Raw genomic sequence first — 15,685 nt, 5'->3', positions numbered from 1 at the left:
TTTCAGTGATAAAAGAATGATGTATCGTCAGATTTACAGGGTTAAACATAGTCATAGTAACATGCAATGCAAGTTAATTATGACAGCAGGAATACATTTGAATAAACTCTTCATTTGAAGTTGCATTTTAACTATTAACACAAACATTAACTGAAATGTACCACATTGTGTGTTTCTCAATCTTTTGCTACTTTTATAGCCCAAGGGTTGATCTTTATTGAAGGGATAGTTCACTCAAAAATGAAAATTCTCTCATCATTTACTCAGCCTCATGACCAAAACTTTTAAGCTCCATAAAGCACATAAAGGCAGCATAAAAGTAATCCATAAGACTCCAGTGGTTAAATCCATGTCTTCAGAAGTGATATGATAGATGTGGGTGGGAAACAGATCAACATTTAAGTCCCTATTACTATAAAGTCTCCTCCCTGATCAGTAGGTGGCGATACGCCAAAAACACAAGAATAGTGTTGAAAGTGAAAGTGCAGATTTACAGTAAAAATGACATAAATGTTGATCTGTTTCTCACCCACAACTATCATATTGCTTCTGAAGACATGGATTTAACCACTGGAGTCTTATGGATGACTTTTATGCTGACTTTATGTGCTTTTTGGAGCTACATAGCTATGGTCACCATTCACTTGTATTGTATAGACCTACAGAGCTGAAATATTCTTCTAAAAATCATAATTTGTGTTCAGCAGAAGCAAGAAAGTCATACACATCTGGGATGTGTCATTTCCAATCAGATTTAATTTGACAAATTATGCAAAAAAGTGTGAAAATATTATTTAATTGTGTATATTTAAGATACATAAAATGGTAGCTATGAAATTACCCTTTGCAAGACAAATTAATCGGCCATTTTATTTCACAAACGTTAAAAAATGACATTTCCATCAGCGTCATTTCCAGCAAAGAATTCTGTTAAACACAATACTGAACTTGAGATGTGCTGATAATCACTGTGTTGAGAATTTTCATGAATCTCAGAAAAAAAAACAAAAATGACATAAATCTTATGTGGTGCATGTACATACACTGAGAAGGTGAAACATTTAGACTTCGTTTCTAGAGGTGAAAATAAAAAATTAAAAAAAAAGTTTATCGAAAGAAAAGAAAAGAAAAGAAAAGAAAAGAAAAGAAAAGAAAAGAAAAGAAAAGAAAATTAAAATGAAAAAATTCACACACCTTCTGCCCCAACAAACATGGCGTCGCCTTCATTCTACATCTGCTGTTTCCGGAAAAACCCGAGTGCTGTTCGGCTTCGCGAAGTCAATGTATGTAAACAAGGTCAAGTATTCACTGCAGTATTCACTCCACTGACTCGTTAGACGTCTTTTCTCTTCACAGCGATTCACTCAGCGGTACAGCACACCTCTTACAGGTAGGACAGTGGTTGCAAAGACACATATGTTGCTATGCATGGTGTTTGTCTGCATTTAAAATGGCTTTTGGAAACCTCGTGCAGCGTGTTTTTTCTTTTCTTCTCATGTACTGTACGTCATGTAAAGACAGCATGACGTTGTTTACATACACTGCCAGTGCGAATGATCACCACGGATAATACATTTATTGTGTTGGATTGACTTGAAAATGTCATCCAAGGGCATTGCCTCATCAATATACATGTAAGATCTAGTGCAGTGCAGCAAAGTCATGTGTCTCTTCTAGTGTCTAGACTGTTTTTATTGGGCCAGCATTACAATGCAGTCATAACGTTGCTCATGTTTTTTTTATTATATTAAATGCATGATGATTTAGCATATCCAGCTAAATCATCAAGATCAGCATAAATGCAGATCTTTATCAGATCATGCAAATAATAATAAATAATAATAATTACCTGTATATAGCATCCATTTCATTACAATATACTTATTTTTCCTTTCTCATAATTGATTTTGTTACTAATCTGTAACTAAAACTAATTCAGTGTTTCCCATTAATTACCTAGACTGTGGTGTCCCATCACAGTTTCATAATGAACCGAAAATATTTTTACACTTCTCATAATAACATAAAAGATCTATAGCATTGTGTTTTGTGCTGTTGCTTCGACAAAGCATCTCTCACTCCCAGTCAGTCAGTCCCCCGCTGTACGTGCGCATGCTCTCTCTCTCTCTCTCTCTCTCTCTCTCTCTCTACACACACACACACACACACACACACACACACACACACACACACACAGAGGAACCAATTATCTAACGTTAATATTCTGACCAGAGGCTCCAACAATGTAACTATTTTCAGCATCTGAGGAGCAAGTTCAACACAGGTAACCACTTTTGCTTCATTTCTTTGATGGCTCAATGTGTTTATGATTAAATTACTACAAGAGCACAAAGTTCTTTGTAGATCTAGCCTCTTAATTTTGCTCTCAAAGTGCACCAGATTGATGCATTTAACTTTAAAATGTACAAAAGTTTCTTATGGGGGACCATGCCCCTGGACCCCCCTAGAGGGTCCGAGGTCCACCCACCACAGTCTCCCAAAATCCTGTGAGAAACACTGTAATTATGTTTTATATTTAGCCATATTGCACAATATTTTTTATTTTAATAGTTTCATAACAATAGTGCTGAGATATCAAAGTTCTGAATATATGCCAGATTTGTTGCTCATATTTATATAATAAATAGTAAATCATTTGCATAATAAATATGATTAAATCATGAGAATATTATTTATTATTTATTATTTGTACACATCATACTGTAGAGACTATGTGGTCTTGTGTTGTATCAACAATGAAAGATTTGGTTTATTTAGGTCAAGGGCAAGGTGTGACTGTTTTCGTCATAACAAATCATTCATGTATTTCTGCTTAGTGTTAAATCATTTATATGTTGTGAAAGTCAACATTCAGTCTGTTCAGTTAATTGGCACATTTTGTGTTTGCTTAAAGGGATAGTTCACCCAAAAATGAAAATTCCCTCATCATTTACTCACCCTCGTGTCATCCCAGATGTGTATGACTTTCTTTCTTCTGCAGAACACAAATTAAGATTTTTAGAAGAATATTTCAGCTCTGTAGGTCCTTACAATGCAAGTGGATGGGTGCCAAAATGTTGAAGCTCTAAAATCCACATAAAGGCAGCAGAAAAGTAATCCATAAGACAATTTGATAGGTGTGGGTGAGAAACAGATCAATATTTAAGTCCTTTTTACTACAAATTCTCCTCTCTGCCCAGTAGGTGGTGATATGCATGAAGAATGCAAATTGCCAAAAACAAAAGAATAATGTGAAATTGTAGGTTTATAGTAAAAAAGGACTTGATCAAGGAATATTGATCTGTTTTTCACCCACACCTATCATATCACTTCTGAAGTGACATGGATTTAACCACTGGAGTCATATGGATTACTTTTATGCTTCCTTTATGTGATTTTTGGAGATTCAACGATTTAGTCACCATTCACTTGCATTGTGAGGACCAGCAGAGCTGAAATATTCTTCTAAAATCTTCATTTTTGTTCAGCAGAAGAAAGAAAGTCATATACATCTGGGATCCCTTACAAAAATTGAGAGTTCATTGCAAATTTGCCACAAACTTGCCACAAATTCGCCATAGATAATGTTCACATGCAAATTAGATTTGCGGTAAACTTGCGGCAAATTGTTCATTGTTGCCAAAGATTTGCCAGAGGTTCACCACTACCGGTGAAGAGCAGCACACTTCTGGCAAACGTTTGCGGCGAATCACAAGCTAATTTGCATGTGAAAATAACAAGCGGTAAATTTGCAGCAAGTTTGCGGCAAGTTTCGATTTTTTGTAAGGGATGGCATGAGGGTGAGTAAATGATGAGAGAATTTTCATTTTAGGGTGGACTATTAATTACTTCAACAAAGTCAACTCCTCTTTGAGCTGTATGTCTGTCTACTAACTGCCTAGCATTGCCCTAGCAACTACCCAGAACACCTCCGCAGCCAACCACCAAGCAACCACCCATACTTCTTTGGCAACCAACTAGCAAAGCCCTACTAACCAATTGGAACACCTTAGCAACCCCATAACAACTCCCTAACCACTGAGCACCCTAGCAATCTCATAGAAACTGCCCAGCCACCACTCAGAGCACCACAACAACAGCATAGCACCCACTCAGAACACCACAACAACACCATAGCAACCACTCAGAACACCACAACAACACCATAGCAACCACTCAGAACACCACAGCAACTGCACAACAACCACCCAGAATAACACAGCAACAGCGTAGCAACCACTCAGAACATCTTAGCAAAAGCTTAGTAACTCAAGCCAATAGCTACACAAGACTCGTATCTTTTCAAACAAGTATTCACAAATCATACAACCTTCAAACTTGAAAATGTCTCTTTAAACTGACCATGTTTTCAAACTACATAGACCTAAAAAAAAACCTTTCTGAACTTTCTGAAGCTGTTTTAACTTTTAGGCCAAAAGTTTGTCTCACAAAATGATTTTTTAAAATTTTTTTATTGAAAAATCATTAGATTCTGAACTTGCAGTATTGGCAGAAAGTTTCAATTCCTCTCTTACAGGAGCTGTTATCATTTCCTCTCTTGAAGGATTTCTGTGGGCACCCGTCAAGATGATGCAGTGTCTGCAGTTTCTGGTTGAACCAACTAAGAACGTCACAGCCAAGTTTAAGGTACCTTGAAAAAACATCTTGGCAATCTGTTAACTTTTAAATGGCTCTTTTTGCTGGTTGTTGAAACTGATTTCAATAGCTGTGAGTCAGAGAGAGTTACTGATTAAGAGGAGACAAAGATGCAGGAAGTAGAACACACATGAGGTGCATGTTAATGAAACTTTGTTCTTGTTTGTTTTGACTGTAGAGATCAAACTTATCAGCCTGCACTGACAACATGCTTTGAAATATTCTGCTATAGCCAGACAGTTGAATATCAGCATTAAGTCTGGTCCACTTTACATTTGTTTTGTTTTTATGTGCTATGTAGGGGAAAGTTTATCTGAAATAGTTGACACCACATGTTCAAACAATAGCACAGCGATAGCACTTACCTGGCAAACTTTTTCTTCTTTAAAAAATGATTATTCCATCAAATCGTTTTGTAAAACTTGCGATTTCAGCCAGCTTTTGCCATTATTTTGTGTAAAGCATCAGATATCTGGGATTCAGTATATGTTTCACTAAAACATATTCACTGATTTTATGTGGACAGGAATTTCGCAAGAAGTCGAAAAATGAGAAGAGAGAACCTCTGGATGAGAGTCAGCAGTTCATTGTGGACCTCGCCAATGATCTGAGACGGGTCTGTCAGGTACAGCCACAGATCAATGTAAATCACAACATTAAAACCACATGTCACAAGAATTATATATGGCGAAATAATCAAAAGTTACAATGCTATTTTATAGGTTTGTTTAATATTTTATGTATTTTTACATTATTTCCCCCTGGGACTCATATAAGTGTTCTGCTTACATGAAAGGGCTCATGAAGAGAAGCTAAAGTGACAGTTCACCCCAAAATGAAAATTCTCTCATCATTTACTCACCCTCAGGCCATCCCAGATGTGTATGACTTTCTTCTTTCTGCAGAACACAAATGAAGATTTTTAGAAGAATATTTCAGCTCTGTAGGTCCATACAATGCAAGTGAATGGTGACCAGATCTTTGAAACTCCAAAAAAGCACATAAAGGCAGAATAAAAGTAGTCCATATATGACTCTAGTGGTTACATGTCTTCAGAAGAGATGTGGTAGGTGAGGATGAAAAACAATATTTAGTCTTTTTTTTTCTTTTTTTTTTTTTACTACAAGTCAATTCCACACAATAATGTAAAAGTGAAAGTGGAGATTTACAGTAAAAAAAAAGAAAAAGGATTTAAATATTGATCTGTTTCTCACCCATGCCTATCATATCACTTTTGAAGACATGGATTAAACCACTGGAGTCTTATGGATGACTTTTATGGTGCCTTTATGTGATTTTAGGAGATTTACATTTCTGGTCACCATTCACTTGCATTGTATGGACCTACAGAGCTGAAATATTCTTCAAAAAATCTTCATTTGTGTTCAGCAGAAGAAAGAAAGTCATACACATCTGGGATGGCATGGAGGTAAATAAATGATGAGAGTATTTTCATTTTTGTGTGAACTATTCCTTTAAGAGAAGACCCTAGGCAGTTAAAATTAGTTATTAGTATTTCTACAGACGGCATTTCAAACATTGATTAATAATATCATCTAATGTTTCCAGAAATACCCCATATGTTGTGTGTGTGATATTTTTATGAGTTATTTATACTGAAAAATGAAATAATGAAAAGATGCATTTACTGCAGTTACTGTAGGCCAATATGAATTTGTCTGAATTGCATTCAATTTTAAATTCTACTTTATTAAATTCAAATTTGATTTACAGTTCTATCTTGTTTGCTACCTAAGCAAAGGCACTCTATTTTCAGTTCTGAATGGAATACAACCCTGATACATACAGTTGTGCTCAAAAGTTTGCATACCCTGGCAGAAATTGTGAAATTTTTGCATTGATTTTGAAAATATGACTGATCATGCAAAAAAAATGTAATTTATTTAAGGATAGTGATCATATGAAGCCATTTATCATCACATAGTTGTTTGGCTCCTTTTTAAATCATAATGATAACAGAAATCACCCAAATGGCCCTGATCAAAAGTTTACATACCCTTGAATGTTTGGCCTTGTTACAGACACACAAGGTGACACACACAGGTTTAAATGGCAATTAAAGGTTCATTTCCCACACCTGTGTCTTTTTAAATTGCAATTAGTGCCTGTGTATAAATAGTCAATGAGTTTGTTTGCTCTCTCGTGGATGCACTGAGCAGGCTAGATACTGAGCCATGGGGAGCAGAAAAGAACTGTCAAAAGACCTGCGTAACAAGGTAATGGAACTTTATAAAGATGGAAAAGGATATAAAAAGATATCCAAAGCCTTGAAAATGCCAGTCAGTACTGTTCAATCACTTATTAAGAAGTGTAAAATTCAGGGATCTCTTGATACCAAGCCAAGGTCAGGTAGACCAAGAAAGATTTCAGCCACAACTGCCAGAAGAATTGTTCGGGATACAAAGAAAAACCCACAGGTAACCTCAGGAGAAATACAGACTGCTCTGGAAAAAGACGGTGTGGTTGTTTCAAGGAGCACAATACGACGATACTTGAACAAAAATAAGCTGCATGGTCGAGTTGCCAGAAAGAAGCCTTTACTGCACCAATGCCACAAAAAAGCCCGGTTACAATATGCCCGACAACACCTTGACACGCCTCACAGCTTCTGGCACACTGTAATTTAGAGTGACGAGACCAAAATAGAGGTTTATGGTCACAACCATAAGCGCTATGTTTGGAGAGGGGACAACAAGGCCTATAGTGAAAAGAATACCATCCCCACTGTGAAGCATGGTGGTAGCTCACTGATGTTTTGGGGGTGTGTGAGCTCTAAAGGCACGGGGAATCTTGTGAAAATTGATGCCAAGATGAATGCAGCATGTTATCAGAAAATACTGCCAGACAATTTGCATTCTTCTGCACGAAAGCTGCGCATGGGACGCTCTTGGACTTTCCAGCACGACAATGACCCTAAGCACAAGGCCAAGTCGTCCCTCCAGTGGTTACAGCAGAAAAAGGTGAAGGTTCTGGAGTGGCCATCACAGTCTCCTGACCTTAATATCATCGAGCCACTCTGGGGAGATCTCAAACATGTGGTTCATGCAAGGCGACCAAAGACTTTGCATGACCTGGAGGCATTTTGCCAAGATGAATGGGCAGCTATACCACCTGCAAGAATTTGGGGCCTCATAGACAACTATTACAAAAGACTGCACGCTGTCATTGATGCTAAAGGGGGCAGTACACAGTATTAAGAACTAAGGGTATGCAGACTTTTGAACAGGGGTCATTTAATTTTTTTCTTTGTTACCATGTTTTGTTTTATGATTGTGCCATTCTGTTATAACCTACAGTTGAATATGAATCCCATAAGAAATAAAAGAAATGTGTTTTGCCTGCTCACTCATGTTTTCTTTAAAAATGGTACATATATTACCGATTCTCCAAGGGTATGCAAACTTTTGAGCACAACTGTAACTGATGATGGTCATTTAGCTGTAAGCTCATGAACTTTGCATGCATGCTTCTTCTCTCATGGCTGGTGTAGAGGTCAGAGGTGTTGGAGCACATCTCCAGCAGTGAGGATGTTTGGCCCACGCTCACCTGCCGGGCCTTCATACTGGAGTGGGCCTCCATGCTGGAGAGTAAGGTACGATACTAACTGTTATACCCCATCCAAAACAGGCATAAAGTGTGAAGTTTCAATCGTCAAGCAAATTTTCTGTTCTCATGCTGCTCAAAGTGACAAAATCACAGCCAGTGGCAACTCACTTTTTTACCGCCCTTTGTTCCAGATGTATTTTCCCCTTTCATTTACTGTAGAGCATGGGTTTTCAAACTTTTTGATGCTGAGGACCCTCAAATAAAATGATCCCCTTGCGAGGTGCCCCCTAATAGTAAATGTGATATTATAAAGACATGATTGCAAAATGTAATCCTCCACGTACTAAAGCCAATAGAACATATTTACTTTTTAGATGTAAAAAAATAAAAATAAATTCCACTTCAATTTATTTCAAATTTATTTGGGTAATGCTTTTCACAAAAATATTGTTCCAAAGCAGCTAAATAGAGAATAGTGAAATACAACCCTCATTTCTTACAAATAAGAAATATATTTTTTCATTATGTATAAAATGAGATGCAAATTTGTTTATTTATATGTTACGGTTGCCTGTCAATAGAACTATGGCTGTGAATAGAATAAATATTTCTAATAAATCTCATGATATTAGAATGAAATGGCAATAATGTTAAACAATATTAACATTTTTCATACTTTTTCCCTGACATTTTTGTGGACCCCCTAGCACTGGCTTGCGCCCCGCTGTGGGTCCTCAAAAATCCCTGCTCTAGAGGATTTTAAAATCTTCAATAAAGATTTCTTGAACCAAACCAGCCAGTTGCAATGAATCACAACATCAGAGCAAAGTTGAAAGTTAAAAAAAGACAAAGGTGCAAAAATGTGCCTTTTATGAGTGAATGATATACTCATCCCGAAAGGGCGTTTTACACTTAAAACTTAACCTCCTGAGACCCGAGCATGACTGATGTGTGCATTTTCTATTTCCCTTTTTTATTTGTAACTAGTAGCACCTAATAAACTATCTAGAGCAGATAGTTTTCCTAAAATATTGATGGCCACATATGTGGACAGCAGGACTAAGTTGTGAAATTTTAAATAATACCAAGCTATAGAAAGTCTGATTTTTTTTTTTTTTTTATCAAATTGTTTATGTTTCCAGGAGTGTTGGTTATTCATGTTTTTGAGACGTTAGAGACATTACAGCTGATTTTCTATAAAGCTGAATAAACAATTCTGATTAAAGGTAATGGCCAGCATCATCCAATCACTGACAGCCATGTTAAAATAAAGTTTAGCATTATACAATTCTATATCTATGTGCTGATTATCATTATCCCATGTCTGTCAAACATGTTGAGTGGTCCAAACATCATCTGCAGCCTGAAACTGAACTTTTGGTCAAATTTTAGGAGTGAATGCACTTAGATGCATAGAAAGCTATAGGATGCTCTCTTGCTCCCTGTTTAGTGAATGACTTAACCTCCAGTGTGCTGTCTGTGTGCACTGGTCTCAGAACAGTTCGAAATGCAATTTATTTTCATCCTTACTCCATATAAAGCCTCTGAAAGCAACATTTATCAGCTTTTGCTTGAATACATTTATTCTCAATGTGAAATTGCATAGTAAATATATAGGAATGTATTTAATAATGTTAATGAATAGAACCATATTATACAGTGATAACAAAATAAAATATAACAAAATTTACACTGGCTGCCAAAAGTTTGGAATAATCTGCAGATTTTGCTGTTTCAGAAGGAAATTGGTACTTATTTCACCAAAGTGGTATTCAACGGATCACAAAGTATAGTCAGGACATTACTGATGTAAAAAACAGCACTATCACTATTTGAAAAAGTCTTTTTTGATCAAATCTAGACAGGCTCCATTTCCAGCAGCCAACACTCCAACACCTTATCCTTGAGTAATCATGCTAAATTGCTAATCTGGTACTAGAAAATCACTTGCCATTACATCAAACACAGCTGAAAGCTATTTGGTTCGTTAAATGAAGCTTAACATTGTCTTTGTGTTTGTTTTAGAGTTGCCATAGTATGCAATAGACTGGCATGTCTTAAGGTCAATATTAGGTCAGAAATGGCAAAAAAGAAACGTCTTTCTCTAGACACTCATCAGTCAGTCATTGTTTTGAGGAATGAAGACTATACAATGCTTGAAGTTGCCAAAAAACTGAAGATTTCATACAAAGGTGTACACTACAGTCTTCAAAGTCAAAGGACAACTGGCTCTAACAAGGACAGAAAGAGATGTGGAAGGCCAGATGTACAACTAAACAAGAGGATAAGTACATCAGAGTCTCTAGTTTGAGAAATAGACACCTCACATGTCCTCAGCTGACAGCTTCATTGAATTCTACCTGCTCAACACCAGTTTCATGTACAACAGATTGTGATCAGTTGAATGCCACTTTGGTGAATTAAAGTACCATTTTCTTTCCATAAGAGCAAAATCTGCACATTATTCCAAACTTTTGGCCGCCGGTATATATATATATATATACATTCATCTGGTGAATATATAGGCTATAAAAAGCTTAATTTGGTAAAAACTTAAATATAGAGCATTTTAACGGAGGCAGGTCATTTCAACCAAACCCACCAAATCTTTTTTCTTGTTATTATTGGGATTTTGGTTGAACAATAAACTGCATCTGGGATTTTGTTAATTTTGTATCATCTATGTTTGTGCCCGTCATAGTAAGGAAATCCTAAGATTTTTTTTTTAACTCTCTATAAATCATTTTAAAAACATTCGGCCGATTAATTGGTTATCAGACTTTTCCACCACCTTAGTTAGCTGTATTGGCAAAATCTACTTTCGGTAGACCTCTAGTTTTCTCAAAATAAGTGAAAAATCTGCCAGATCACTTGGTGTTGGAACAGAACTAAAGTATCACCAAATATTGTTCTAACAGAAGAGGCCAATGCAGACGGATGAGTGGCCAGAGAGAAGTGAGTGGAAGGATCTGGCCCTGACCAATGACCTGGATATGGAGAGTGCAAAGAGAGTTATTCTCACCTGGCTCAAAGACCTGAGGGCCCAACCCGAGGTACGCACACATTGATATTATATCTAGCCTCTGTTTTGTTTGTTCATATTTGCATGTCAGTTGTATTGAGTGAAAAGTCTTTAAAACCCATTTTTTGTGCTAAATTGCAGTGGATTGGTGAAGGCAGTAATTGTTTTCTACCTCACTGTGTAGCAAAGTGTCTGGCCTGGAGAGCAGGTGGTGGTGGATTTGGATGACTTTGATAAGCACTGGAGAAGAGGCCAGATGGCCACATTGCAGTCAGCAATGGAGCTGGTTTTCTGGACCCTACTCAACAAAGAATTAAACAAGGTATAAAAAAAATAAAAGATCCAGCAGCATAAAAGATGAATTCAGAGGACAGATTGCTTTATAGTAACACAAAACCTTTCTGATTTAAATGTGTTTAGGAGACCATTCCTCAAAAGTGGCTTATGTGGAAACAGAGGAGCCAACAAATATGTAAGATCTTCTATTTTGTGTCCTGAATATAATGAATCTAAGGTAATTTGGAAATAAACATCACTATAAATTCACTGTAATGAATCTAAGAGAATTTAGAAAAAGGAAATTGACTATAAATTCACAATAATTAATATAAAATAATTTGGAAATAAACTTCACTATAAATTTACTATAATGAATCAAAGAGAATTTGGAAATGGAATTCACTATATAATCACTATGATAAGCCTAATTAAAGGCATTGTAAGCAATTTGATTTTTATTTCTTCTTTTTTTCGGTTTTCATGTAGGTGCCACCCCATATATTCCTCACACAGGTTAGTCACCTGCCTCTCCTCTGACCATCTACATAGATATACCTGACAGATTTAAAGTAATAGGATATATTAAATAATAAAACTCACTATTAACATGAGTTAACCATGTTTTTCTTTTCATTTAGTATGGGACTGGATCTGTGATGCCGGAGGTAAGATGTTGACTCCGTTCCAAAACCTAACGAGCTGCCTTGCTGTCTGTTGCCTACATAAGCAGCTGCCTGTTAAAGCAGTATCTTAACTGAAATAGAACCTCATTAATGATGAGTTGGGAATGCTCTACATAGGCAGAAACTCTGTGCGTTATACAAATAGCACTCCTCACAGGTAGCGCACACGAGACTTGACTTACAATTGATTTCGATAGAGTTTGGCCAAAGTCTTTCTAGCAAGTTATTTTCACTGTCGTTTATCTTTAGAACGCTCTCGGGCGGTTATTTCCAGTCATGCCAGTGCAGCTCCTATCTACTTGAATAGAGAAAGACCAAAATCTCAAAAACGGTTGGTCAAGATTATGATCAAGGAACATACTTCAAATAGGCAATAAAATCTGACAATACTAGTATCATAAATTGTGATTCTTTACCTCGTATTACGCTAAATAACTCAATTTTCCCGGCTTGTATAGCTAATGCGCATACGCTTTCTAGAGTTGATTGACAGATGATGTCTGGATCTAAAAGATGATTGGTTCTTTTAACTGTAAGGTGGGACTTCCTTTCTACATCCGTTGATCATTGGGCACTCATAGCTGCTTGGTTGAGTGTTCCAATTTCTCCCATTCATTTTATTAGAAGTGGCCCGTCTCTGCTAAATAATCTCTGAATTGGCGTTAGCATGTAGCTAAGCTAACTAAGCTAATGCAATGGCCTAATAAACATAAATATACAAAGCACACACAAATATTTGGTCAAATATTCAAGTTTAATTAGATTGATCTCTTTTTCATAGATCATTTTTCAGTATTAAATGAAATTTAAACTTAAGTATATTTATGATTGACGTTTCTTCCTTCGTCTTCCATCTTGGATGGATTTCTTCAAGAAAAACACATTCTGGGATTGCCTTCTCTGCAAAGTATTCATGCAGTGCTGCCTTAGATTTTGGCCGAAAGAAGGTATCTTAGAAGATTTTGCAAAAGCTTTGAGTACGCCTATGATGCCTTAAAATGTTGCCTGTGTTGGCGGCTCACTAGGTTTTGGAACAGATCATTATGATCTACTTATAAGATCACTTATTGTGAAATAATGTGAAGTTTATCACACTCACAGATTTTACATTATTCCTAACCTTCCATTCGTTCCGTAGTGGAGGTGACACTTGACCTGGACACTGCCAACCCTGACCTGCTGATCTCCGAGGATGAGAAGCGAATGCGCTGTGGTTTTGAGCGCAAAGAAGTGCCCAACTACCACCAGCGTTTTGACGGCTGGTGGTGTGCGGTCGGAACCGAAGGCTTCAGCAGTGGTCGCCGCTACTGGGAAGTCGACGTTGGAGAAATGGACTGGCGAATCGGTGTGGCCAAAGAGTCGGCTTTGCGTAAGGGCTTCAAGTCCCTCAACACCGACACTGGTTACCTGACCCTGCGTTTGGAGCGCGGTACGGAGCTGAAGGCCCTCACTGTGCCGTTCACCGCCCTCCCCGCCACCTCCATTCCCTGTAAGGTTGGCATCTACCTGGATTTCGATGAGGGCCAGCTGTCCTTCTATGATGTAGAGAGCCGCTCCCACATCTACACCTACAACGAGACATTTGGCGAAAAGCTCTTCCCGCTGTTCGGAACGGTGGAGATCGTGAAAGACCTGGTGATCAGGTCGCCCAAAAACAGGAGCCACTGCATGTGTCCCAGCATGTGCCTGTGGGGTTGAGACCCTTAATTTTACAGAGCCCAGTGCTTAGTCTCTAGACCAGTGGTTATCAGTTGGTGGGCCGACATCCAAAAATTGGTTGCAGGTCTGTTCTGACTGGACAGCAAGGACAAAACAATGCTAAATGCAAATAATAAAATGCACCTAACAATGTAGTCGTTTATGAATTGAATAGTTTCCCTACTGAATGCTGATTGGTCAACTTGGCTGGGTCTAAGGGGGGGGTGGCATCGTTCCCCTAGATTTGCCTTGAGCCCCCCAGAAACTTCTGATGCCACCACCTTAACTGACAGTGAAACCATAAAGGGGCACTCTGCCCCCTGGAGTGACGACATTGCTCCCCCTAAACATAAAATGCCCCACCAAAGATCGCATCCTAGTACTGGCCCTGTTGGTCAATATAGCATTCCAGCCTTGTTAAAATCCTAGAAATAGTAAAAACTATGAGGAGGAAAACACGTTCATCTTATCGAGACTATTGAGAGACTATTGTTGTTTCTCAATGTGCGGTCTTACAGTACGTGTTATTAAGTTCTTTTGGATTTATTCGACATCATCCACCACTAGAGAAAAAAAAGGTTGTTGAATAGCATACATATCGCAGCACGTCTCAAAACTCTCAAAGATACGTTAGACAGAGACAGATTAGACAGATGTCACCGTGAACAGGTTGCGTGACATGCCCTCATCCTTGAAAACCATAAACAAACCTACACAAGGGGAAAAAAAAGGCTATGACAGTCAGATTTCCCTTATGTCACATTAATAATTTTGCATATTGTTGGGCCTATGCAGTTCTAGGTAATATAAATATATTTCAGTGTTAAATGTTACGGACATTTGTATTTACTTTGGTATGATAAAAATGTTCGGTACTGTGTTGGGTGCACAGTAAAATCTGAAACAGTAGGTTGACTTTTCTTTGGACTTTCTTTAGAGGCAAATATCCAACCTCCGAATCGCGCTTGTTGCGATTATGTAAACGCAATTATTTACTGTTTTCAACATGGGATGTGAACCTGGGTCTCTGATGCTGCTGATGCAATGCGCTTCCAGTTGCACCACAAGGGAAGGTAAACAAGCTTGAGCCAATGCAAAAATGTCTGATAGGGAATGGCGCTTGTCAGTGAGTTGGCATAATATGTCTGATCCTAAGGTACTGGAAGTCTCTGAAACAACATGCCGACCTTCCATGTGATGATGTTGCTTGATGTCCAATTTAAGTTCTGGGTCCTGAGGCAAACTAAATTGAGAACCACTGGCCTAGACCTCTCATTAGCATTAGATAGACCACTGGGCCATGTTAGCTGGTCACTTCTGAGTGATTGACCGTGATCCATATTGCAGTATAGACCAATAATTCCATCAGAGTAGTGTACAATCTATTTCAGCTACTGCTTCTGTGGTACTTCTGAACATACAGTTGTCTGCACCTTATTACAATGTGTTCACCTGCTCTGTCTGCACTTTCATATTCATTTGTCAAACTCAAATCATGATGTGAAAATGCACTTTATGTCAATAATAAATCTAAATAAATGTAATCCAGTCTGTTTATTTTTATATTAATCTCTCTTTACACAGGAAACACAATTTAAACACACACACACACACACAAAAAAAATGCTTTTCTCTTAATCAGGTAGTTTTCAGGTCTGATATCTGGTAAACTATTTCATCAGTTCTCATGTTTTAAAAGTTTTATAAAATTAGTTAGGAAATCTATCTCTATTTGGAATTGTTTTTATTTTATTTATTTTTTTAATAAAATTAGCAAATC

At 37.5% G+C, this 15,685-nt stretch overlaps 1 protein-coding gene across 3 annotated transcripts; it reads left to right on the top strand.

Moving 5' to 3' along the window:
• Positions 1-1,249: 1,249 nt before the first annotated feature.
• On the top strand, positions 1,250-15,449 carry LOC127450370 (butyrophilin subfamily 3 member A3-like). Of its 3 annotated transcripts, none has more exons than XM_051714447.1 (10): positions 1,250-1,390; positions 4,538-4,647; positions 5,183-5,281; positions 8,168-8,269; positions 11,142-11,276; positions 11,430-11,567; positions 11,666-11,717; positions 12,011-12,037; positions 12,163-12,189; positions 13,346-15,449. In XM_051714447.1, the coding sequence occupies exons 2-10, from the start codon at positions 4,588-4,590 to the stop codon at positions 13,903-13,905; spliced, it is 1,200 nt and encodes a 399-aa protein (XP_051570407.1). In that variant the 5' UTR covers positions 1,250-1,390; positions 4,538-4,587; the 3' UTR covers positions 13,906-15,449. The 3 variants fall into 3 exon arrangements, with proteins under 3 accessions (XP_051570407.1, XP_051570405.1, XP_051570406.1); XM_051714445.1 differs by having other exon boundaries at positions 5,183-5,299; XM_051714446.1 differs by having other exon boundaries at positions 1,259-1,390; positions 4,565-4,647; positions 5,183-5,299.
• Positions 15,450-15,685: the final 236 nt, after the last annotated feature.

Source organism: Myxocyprinus asiaticus, chromosome 13, assembly GCF_019703515.2.
Source record: "Myxocyprinus asiaticus isolate MX2 ecotype Aquarium Trade chromosome 13, UBuf_Myxa_2, whole genome shotgun sequence".
In the NCBI taxonomy this organism is placed as follows: domain Eukaryota; kingdom Metazoa; phylum Chordata; class Actinopteri; order Cypriniformes; family Catostomidae; genus Myxocyprinus; species Myxocyprinus asiaticus.
The sequence above is the reverse complement of the archived record's forward strand: the minus strand, read 5'-3'. Positions and strand labels throughout refer to the sequence as shown.

Coding starts and splice junctions, on each gene's coding strand:
- LOC127450370 (XM_051714445.1), top strand. CDS start 4,588: ATGATGCAGTGTCTGCAGTTTCTGGTTGAACCAACTAAGAACGTCACA. Junction 11,568..11,665: donor TCAACAAAGAATTAAACAAG/GTATAAAAAAAA, acceptor AAATGTGTTTAG/GAGACCATTCCTCAAAAGTG. Junction 11,718..12,010: donor ACAGAGGAGCCAACAAATAT/GTAAGATCTTCT, acceptor GTTTTCATGTAG/GTGCCACCCCATATATTCCT.